Source organism: Nicotiana attenuata, chromosome 10, assembly GCF_001879085.1.
Source record: "Nicotiana attenuata strain UT chromosome 10, NIATTr2, whole genome shotgun sequence".
NCBI classification, from domain to species: domain Eukaryota; kingdom Viridiplantae; phylum Streptophyta; class Magnoliopsida; order Solanales; family Solanaceae; genus Nicotiana; species Nicotiana attenuata.
In genome coordinates, this window is record NC_031998.1 from 44,156,012 (window position 1) to 44,165,073 (window position 9,062).

At 34.9% G+C, this 9,062-nt stretch overlaps 2 protein-coding genes across 3 annotated transcripts; one reads left to right on the forward strand and one right to left on the reverse strand.

Annotated features, from left to right (window-relative positions):
• Positions 203–3,636, forward strand: LOC109233421 (UBP1-associated proteins 1C). Its single transcript, XM_019399287.1, has 6 exons — positions 203–480; positions 596–670; positions 1,989–2,119; positions 2,448–2,916; positions 3,091–3,204; positions 3,311–3,636. The coding sequence occupies exons 1-6, from the start codon at positions 394–396 to the stop codon at positions 3,374–3,376; spliced, it is 942 nt and encodes a 313-aa protein (XP_019254832.1). The 5' UTR covers positions 203–393; the 3' UTR covers positions 3,377–3,636.
• Positions 4,451–8,195, reverse strand: LOC109233423. Of its 2 annotated transcripts, none has more exons than XM_019399288.1 (6): positions 8,017–8,195; positions 6,728–6,814; positions 6,322–6,435; positions 5,388–5,514; positions 5,180–5,297; positions 4,451–4,787 (listed from the first exon to the last, which is right to left on the reverse strand). In XM_019399288.1, the coding sequence occupies exons 2-6, from the start codon at positions 6,735–6,737 to the stop codon at positions 4,731–4,733; spliced, it is 426 nt and encodes a 141-aa protein (XP_019254833.1). In that variant the 5' UTR covers positions 6,738–6,814; positions 8,017–8,195; the 3' UTR covers positions 4,451–4,730. The 2 variants fall into 2 exon arrangements, with proteins under 2 accessions (XP_019254833.1, XP_019254834.1); XM_019399289.1 differs by lacking the exon at positions 8,017–8,195 and adding an exon at positions 7,838–7,858.

Below are 9,062 nucleotides of genomic sequence, written 5' to 3' on the forward strand. Positions count from 1 at the left end.
ACTTTTTTCGCACATCCAGCCGTTTCAAAAAAGAATTTAGACCTGTAATATTTGGACCTGCAATCAGCCAACTTAGCTTTTGGGCTCTAAGTTATGGATTCAGTTTGGTCCAAAGTAATTTGGGCCTGTAATATTTGGGCCCATGAGTTTCTACAGAAAAAGTGGCCCACGACATCACCTTTTCCGCCGTGTTCATTTCGATTTTTCCATTTAACACCATAATCAACTTTTGTTTTTCTCTCAATCCCTAAACCCTAAAACCCCTTCTTCTTTTTCACTTCCTAAATTCGTTAAAATAATTTATTGTTGCAGGCTTCGTATAGCTCCTCAAAGTTTCTAGAACTTTCTCTCCATCGCCTAACATAAAGAGAAGGAGAGAAAGAGAGGGAAAAGATGGTTTGGTTTCAGTGTGAAGACTGTGGAGATAACCTTAAGAAACCTAAATTGCCCGGCCATTTCCGAATTTGTTCTGCTTATAAGGTTTTAGATTTCGTTTTTTTTTTTCATTTTTTGTTTATTTTTTCTTCACTTAGATTTTGGATGTCATTTATTTAAGTATAATTTGTTCACTTATTGCTTTTATTTGTTGTTCTAGCTATCTTGCATTGACTGTGGAGAGATTTTTAGTCGCCAAACAGTGGAAAGTCACACCCAATGCATTACTGAAGCGGTATAGTCTCTATCTTTTTATGTTTTACATATTTTCACCGTTTGGATAATGTTCTGGTATTGTTTTTTGAATTTTACCTGAGCAATGCAATTTATGACCTTAGTTTTCTATTTCAACAAGTTAATTGTGCCATTACTTGTAAAATATCTCGAGTTAAGTTTTTTTTTTTCGCAACTAGCCCCAGCAAAATTCTGATGCTTCAGCTTCAGCTCAGTGCTATAAATATATGTATCTGGAAAATTTTCAGTTACAGGAATGACGTATACACACACTTACACACATACACTAACATTTCCTTTTAACACTTCATTGCAATTGCCGTTCTGGTTAACTAACTTGTGAAGCAGTAAGTTCTCTATCCACTGTTATCAAATGTCACTGAGATGTGAGATCATGGCCCTTAGTCCATCCTTATTTTTCGAAGTTACTAACTGTGTCCTTAATCGACAAAATGACTAATAAGTACCTCGCTAACATTCTCACTTTCTATTGCGAAAACTTTGTGTAGGTTCGATTTTTGGTTTCTAAAAGCTTTATGTATAATTTCATTTGGGTGTGTTCGATATTGCAAGTAATATCTTCCTATTTCTGGGTGAAGAAATTATTTTCTCGTGTGTGGTACTGAAAAAATATTTTTCTATTTCTCAGTAATGAAATCATTTTCCAATGATTGGTTAACGGAAGATATTATCCAAAGAAAAAAAGTTCCACCAAAAGGGAAACCATGACTTCCTTATTTGTAGGCAGAAGTCATTTTCTTTCCAAATATCACAATGTAATACATTTTCCGAGGTAAAATATTTTCCTCTATTCAGAACTTAGTGATAGGTCTATTTTGGAGTATGACGAGTCTTGACTGTTGAAGCAGGTTTTCCTGTGGCCCTTATAAGGACAACATTAAGAGTATTACCAATTGTGCCATTTACAAAATTAACTTCAAATGGAATGATACAATCCAATTTTATGAGAACAAATAGTTACTTGAAATAATGTCTGAATCTTATGCCCAAAAATCTGTTACTAAATCTCCAAACTTGAGCTTTTGCCAGAAGTCATTTTGAAAACTTACTAAATGCTTGAAAAGTACTTTTCGTGCTAAAATACTTGTTTCTCGAAAAAAATGCACTCCCAAATGGGATCCTAATCTGCATTGAGACAAAAAATACTTCTTCGTTTCTTCATCATGCTACTTTATGTTGCAAGTATTTACTTTCATATCGTATAGACGTATACGCTTCCCAAACTGGTGGGTCCTAATTGAGTGGTGTTTTGATATCCAGATTTTGTGTTTTCTAATTATTCTCTGTGTGTCCTTCAGGAGAAATACGGGCCGAAGGGCCAAGGAAAAGCTTCAAATGGAACTCCTGCCAAAGCCAGCAATGATTCAAAGCAGAAGCCTGATGTAGATATCAATGTTGGATTGTCAGACCGTCCGCCTTGGTTTTGTAGGTCTGTTGAATTTTTTTTCTCTTTCTCTTCTTGTTTTTTATTAGCTTTCTAAGAATTGGACGAAAAAGTTTTGGATATTTGCTAGTAATGAGATGACATTTTTATTGAAACAAATCAGTATTACCTTTGGTCCAGTTAGATGTTTTTGTCTTGCTGTTGCTGCAAGGCGGGAATATTATTTGTAGCTCAAGAGTTTGTGTGTCAGAGTGGACTTCTGTGTCTTATTCTCTCATCCATTTAAAGCTTTATAATTCATCTTTTCTGCCATGTCCTTTTTCTGTGTTAATATAATTCATACTTATTTGACCTAGAAGTGATGTATCTGCAGTTTGTGTAATACCAATGCAACTAGTAAGCAGACACTACTTCTCCATGCTGATGGTAAGAAGCACAGAGCAAAGGCACGAGCTTTCCATGCTAAGCAGCAGCCTAAGCAGACTGAACCAACTGACAATGGTGTGGAGGCCTCGAATGACAACGATCATAAGAATGAGATTCCTGAGAACAAAACTGGTGAGGTATTGAAGGAGAAAAACTTGAAAGAAGCAGAAAATGGTAATACTCACTCAAAGAAGAAAAGAAAAGACAGGGAATCTGAAAATGGTGACGCCAAGCCATCTGGTGAATTAGATAATGGTGAAGTAATCCAGGTTGAAAAGGAACAGGAAACTAAGCGTAAGAAGAAAGCCAAAAAAGAAACAGTGAAAGAAGATGAAGCTGTCGTGGATGGTTCTAATGGAAACGACAGCAAGAAGAAGATAAAGTGGAAGAAACTGATCACATCAGCTTTGAAATCTGTATGTGTTCTTTCCATCTCATCATTAGTTTGCAACTCTTTTTTTCCATATATATTTCATGAGCATTTCTTCCTCTTTGAAACAAGAGTCTTTATGTGTCACATCTTAGAGTATTTTTATGATCGTATGCATTGTCTGGTATCTCTGTTTACTCTTTTGTTGCACTCGGGACAGAATTCTGATGGTGTTCTGAAGTTGAAGAAACTTAAGAAGGTTGTTCTGAAGTCTATGAATGAGTCTGGCATGGTAAAAGACGAAAGCCAAGTCAGCGACACAATTGAGCATAAGGTCAGCCAGTCCAATCAAACCGCATCTATGCTAGTTTCTTCATGACTGATTCTTTAACCAAACACGTAAGGGCGCTGACACGATTTTTTGTTCCTATTTTCTGCAGATAAATTCAAGTTCTAAGTTCGTTGTTGATGGCAAATATGTGCGACTGGCAGCGAAAAGTTCCTGAGAATTTCATTTTGGAAGCATTATTATTTTTACAATGATTGTTTAGGCAATTTATTGGCGGAAAAAAAAACATTCTAGAGCCAAAGCTATAAAACAAGCTTCACCTGTGATCCATACCATCGACCTCACGACCTCAATTTGAAGGGAATCTATTCCCAAGTTTTGTCCATGCTATTGAAGTTTTATAGATTGAATAGATACTTTATATCTTGTAAGAAAACTGTTGAGGATTTTTATGCGAGAGGGACTTTTTTTTTTAAAGTTTGTTGACTTATCAGCCAAATTTGCGCGTTCACTCTCAGGAGGATCGTTATGCTTTTGTCATCATCGTTCTCATGAAGTTCTTATCATCATTGTTCTCATGTTCTATATTGCACAATTAGCTGCTACTAATTGCCAAAGATCTTAGCATGTTTGGGGAAGTTCTTGAGAAATTACAAGTTATCTTTCAAAGTACTTGCCAAAGATCTTGGCATGTTTGGTGAAGTTATTGGAAATTACAAGTTATCCTTCAAAGTACTCGCGTTAAACTTAAAGTATTTGGTCAAGTTTCTGAAAATTTAAGTACCACTTCTGTGTAGCTGCTGTAAACTCTTCTGGACAAAATCCCATTACAAAAAGTTATATATTTACAGGAGCCATTCTCAAGTGTGGACAAGATTAAACTCTTGCATTATGGACAACACATCCATGGCCAAAGTTTTGTAATCGGGACCTCTATTTTGTTATTCTTTAACATCTTAATAAAATGAAATTAAAAACTTCATTAATATCGCTCATAATAAAAATATCAATTCAAAGAATACTATTTTTATAAAAAGAGATCTTTTAAGTGTCCATTTGTCATAAACTGACATTGAAACTCACTTTTGAAATGATTGACTAAACATAAACTGCTTATATAAAACCTAAAAGAGCCAGATCTTAAAACTTGGTGAAACAAAATATAAACATTGTAACATATTGGAAGCAATTTAGAGCCAATTTAGAGGCTCTAATGGATGAGACACAGGCAATATGGATAACCTTTCTTTTCTGAAAAATGGACACAATTAGAAGTCTGTATAACTTGTCCTGCACATAAATCCATCGTATTATTATTGCACTTTTAACATGGAAAAACATGTATACAAACAAGAGGAATTTCAATAATAATCTTGATGGAATACCTAAGCAGGTATACATTTTCACGTGTATAGTTCTGTATAAGATGTTTTTTCTTCGTAAGAGCATTTACAATTGGAGAATTTAGACTCGAGATGTGTCTTTTCACTTGACTACAAAACAAGCAACAGCACAATTCTGACATCTTGGTCACAATAGATACGGCTCGTATGAAGCTAGCATAATGGAAGCTACAAGAAGAGTTTTACTGCTATGATTATTATCAACACGAGAGAACACGCCATTGCCTGCATAAGAGTGTAAATTCTAAACGCTGTTAGGACTGTTCACACTGTTAAACAACATAAAAAGAAGCAAACAACTTTTGAATTGCCATAGAAAACTAGAAAAATGGCAGCCCGGTGCACTAAGCTCCTGCTATGTGCGGGGTCCCGGGAACGGCCGGACCACAAGGGTCTATTGTACGCAGTCTTACCCTACTTTTGCAAGAGCTGTTTCCACGGCTCGAACACATGACCAGACAGTAACTTTACCAGTTACGCCAAGGCTCCCCGTCCGTCACAGAAAACCAGAAAGGTAGAGAAATGCAAAGTAATGTGTTTCCTTTTCCCCTCTTTTGATTGATCCATTGTTTTGACGTTTTAGCAAGGGGGAGGGTAGGGGGTAGGAATCAACTTACAGCAATAGCAGATGCAGCAAGTCCGGCACGTTCTCTAGGATCCTTGCGGTAGTAGTTCCCGAAATACAGTATTGTAGCATAATACCACAACAACGGGCATAGAAATCCCAGTAGAAATCTATTGGTAAATAATTATAAGCAATCAGATCTAAAGGAAGAAGAGGAGAGAGATTAAGAGATAGTAAACGAGACGTATAACAGTACTTACGAAAACCATCCGACTCCACAACCAAAGCAAGGAAGAGGTTTATCGTAGAACCCTGTTTGAAGGTCCTCTACATCTCTAATCAACGTATACTTTCCCTTATCACGATCTTCTGCATCACCTCTTTGTCCTATAATCACAAGTATCCAACTGAGAATTTCGGTTTGCTTTTCTCACTTCATCTTTTTGTGACCAGTGTAGACAGATAATTGGTAGATGTAACGAAGACTGAATAAAAATTGAAGGGAATTTACAATAATAGATGCCTTCATTGTTTACAGCAGATACCCCGGAATTAAGGACAGTTGGAAAAGATTCTACTCCGTCCCACAACCCAAACAAATGGGAAAGTAAACCTATGAACAATACTAATGGACGCGCAAACACACACTCATAGAGAGAGAGAGAGAGAGAGAGAGAGACGGAACAAAAAACTTAAAAACTTAAGCAGGGGAAAACATGTATCAGAATAGTCTTCTTATGAAACATGTATCAAAATATTTTATCCTCACACTAAGAAAGAAACATAAAAGGTCTCTAAGAAGTAACTGAATGAAGATAAAACTTGTGATAAGAAAAGATTAAGATGTATTCTAATGTCCATCAAAATGTCCTAAAGCATTTCCGCATTTATTTGCTGGGGAGTGTGAGAAAACAGCATCAATACCTTTATGTTGTTCTTATTTCCGAATCTAGAATAAATAAGTTTCACTCCATGGCAAAAATTTATAAGAAAATGATCCTAACATACGGGTCATACATTTCGAAAATGAGCACTCAATCTGTGAGCTAAACGCAAATGCTGCCTCTTGGATAAAAGAAGCTAAAATAGTCATGGTATCCCAAAAGGTAAAGAAAATGGTTACCTTTAACCGATAAAACAGATACTACACTTGATCTTAACCAAAAGGCCGAGAAAGGTATAGAAAATGGTTACCTTTAGATACTGAATAATACCGAGCTGATGGCCTCAAAAGGTCAAGCTGTTTGTCAGAGACTGATTTCACGAGTTCAACGCTATTTCTGCCCTCTCCACTTTCAAGAGTAGCACCTGCCAGACCCAGATGTCCAATTAATTATGACTACAAAATTTCCTTCACCGTGAAATTCTATGTTCACAAGAATTTGAAGGGTAAATACAAAACTTTCCTAAAAACGTACATATCCTAAAAACAATCATGAAATTGCAAACAACTGTACAAAATTCAATCCAGGAACATTTCATCACTCAGTAATGAGTGATGAAACAAACATATACGACAATCATTGTAATCGCATTAAAAACTCTGTCTGAAATCTGAATAATGAGATAGCGATTTATATATAGGTAGACTAGTGCTTACTCTTTTCCATGTGTAGTTCGTTCTTTCAAGCTGATGGCTTCTGCCTTAAGTTTTTTGAGTTATCCCCTCTGCTAGACCTTTAAATACCTGCTTTTCATGAAAAATAAAGGACTTCAACCTTAATAATTTACCATGTGATCAGCATTCAGCTCATTTAGTAAAGCTGGCAAATAGGAAAAGGAATTAACCGCTAATTTATCTCATTAATTGAGGAAGGAAGGCTAGGTAATACTCTACCCCAATTGAGCGTTTATCTTGTCAATATCCCTGAAAGGTCCATCTTTACTCTACTAATCAATTCCTCGTAAATAAACATGCAGCTAAACAACAACATGATCATAAGTCTCCCTATATACACACATCATATAATAAAATTAATAATTTCTGAACCAAGAAATTCTATGCATAGTTCAGCATTGAGAAATTCCCATGCCTTGACCTGAGGTTTAACTCACCACATTCTAATCCAATTTTATTTTTTCAACCGAGAAATCTCTGTGGGCTAGTGGCACACGGTTTTAAACTCAGTGGGTAACGAGCCCTTCTCCACTTAAATATTATGCTTTATTTTACTGTCAGATTTGAACCCGTGACGTGTGTCTAACCCACACATCACGAGTTAGCACTCTTACCACTAGACCAAAGCCTTGGGGGAGAATTCTAATACTAGAAGCCATCTTTAAATCAATTCAAGCATATCTAGCCCATAATTTTGATATCATTTTAAGTGTAACAAGAAATTAGTTAAACAGTTCTTGATTTTCCAATTGAAGCTTAGCTCACAATTCACATAACGGAAAAAGCAATCAAAATCAAGCACATAAAAGAGGAACATGAGGATTACAGCCTAACCTTCTAAGCTTTTTGCTTAATTTTCTTAAATATATTCATATTATAATTAAGCTGATGAACAAAGCTAAAAATTTAACAAATACTATCAACTACCAGAATTATACAGAGGATTAGCCCGCCAAAAAAGAAACTTTATTTACTCTTGAAAAGAGAGAAATTCCCTTTATTCTTGTAGAGAGATCGCAAAAAAAAGAAGAAACAGAAGAAGATCCATAAAATTACTACTCTAAAATTCACAGAAAATGAGAAGAACAATACCCAGAAAACCGACAGCTAAAGTTGTTGCTTATACAATGAATAAACGATATAAACCCAGAGAAAAAAAAGAAAAAAAAATACTAGATGATATACATAACCTGATATTGATGTATGAACTACTATATTCTATAAAAGGCAAAAAGAGTAAAATTCAAACAAAAATATGAATAGCAACTTACAGCTGAATTACGAAATTTGAATCTGCTAAGCTTGAGATTTTAGAATTTTTGAGTCTTTTCCTTTCCAAAGAGGAAAAGTAAGCGCTAGAGCAGAAGGAAATGAAAAAAATTGGGAGTGTTTTTGGGTTTTAATTAGAAATGAATTATTTCGAAAAGAAGCCAAAACTATCTTCCGCTCTCTCTATTTGTTTTGAAGAAATAAAATAACCAATTTTTAGGGGTTTTATCCTTTAGCCCGCGCCAGAAATTGTATATATTTTATAAGCAAAAAAATATATAAAATTTATATAATTTTTATATATAATATATATATATATATACCCACACACAAAATATATATACTTTTTTCGGCTATTATTTTGAGAATATGGGATTTCAAATGGAGAACGGACAGCCGGATGTACAAACTATTTCGCGTCTATGCAATATTCGGAGAAGGATAGTATCTCGAGGGATGTAATGTAAGCTATCCTACCTTGATACAAACATCAATTGTTGACTCTATGGCTCAAACCCGCGACCGCTGAACAAGAAAAAAGTTAAATGGAAAACAAAAACAAAAAATTAAATACAATGGGAGTAGGTGATAGGTGAACATATGAATAATGATAATGATTTGATGGATAGCATATTCCAAAAAGCCGTCTAGTACGTCTGCGCCTTCCTCCCGCATTGAGTTGCAAGTAAACTATGACTTGTTGTTATCCTCTTTTTTTTCCCCTCTTAATATTCATTTAAGATATATTCTATTTGTTTTAGTTTATATATCTTAATTTATTTAGCACAAAAAAATTTATTTAGCATTAAATTAAGTTTTAATTGAAGATATGTAAAATATATTAAAAATACTCTTAAATCAATAATATTAGACATATCCGGTGACAGAGCCACCTTATAGCAAAGGGTGTCAACTGACACCTTTTCGCGGGAAAAATACATTGTGTAGATAGGTAACTTTTTTTATATATCGATATATACTATATGTTTGACTTTCCTTGATCTTTTCGTATGGTTACTCTTATATAGTTTGATACCCCTTAACGAAA

Excerpts from the sequence above, each read along its gene's own strand:
- LOC109233423 (XM_019399288.1), bottom strand. Across the intron at positions 5,515-6,321 it reads GTATTATTCAGTATCTAAAG|GACAAAGAGGTGATGCAGAA; the intron begins GTAACCATTTTC and ends TTGTGATTATAG. Across the intron at positions 5,298-5,387 it reads TGTGGAGTCGGATGGTTTTC|ATTTCTACTGGGATTTCTAT; the intron begins GTAAGTACTGTT and ends ATTTACCAATAG.
- LOC109233421 (XM_019399287.1), top strand. The coding sequence starts at position 394 with ATGGTTTGGTTTCAGTGTGAAGACTGTGGAGATAACCTTAAGAAACCT. Across the intron at positions 671-1,988 it reads CCCAATGCATTACTGAAGCG|GAGAAATACGGGCCGAAGGG; the intron begins GTATAGTCTCTA and ends TGTGTCCTTCAG. Across the intron at positions 2,120-2,447 it reads CGTCCGCCTTGGTTTTGTAG|TTTGTGTAATACCAATGCAA; the intron begins GTCTGTTGAATT and ends ATGTATCTGCAG.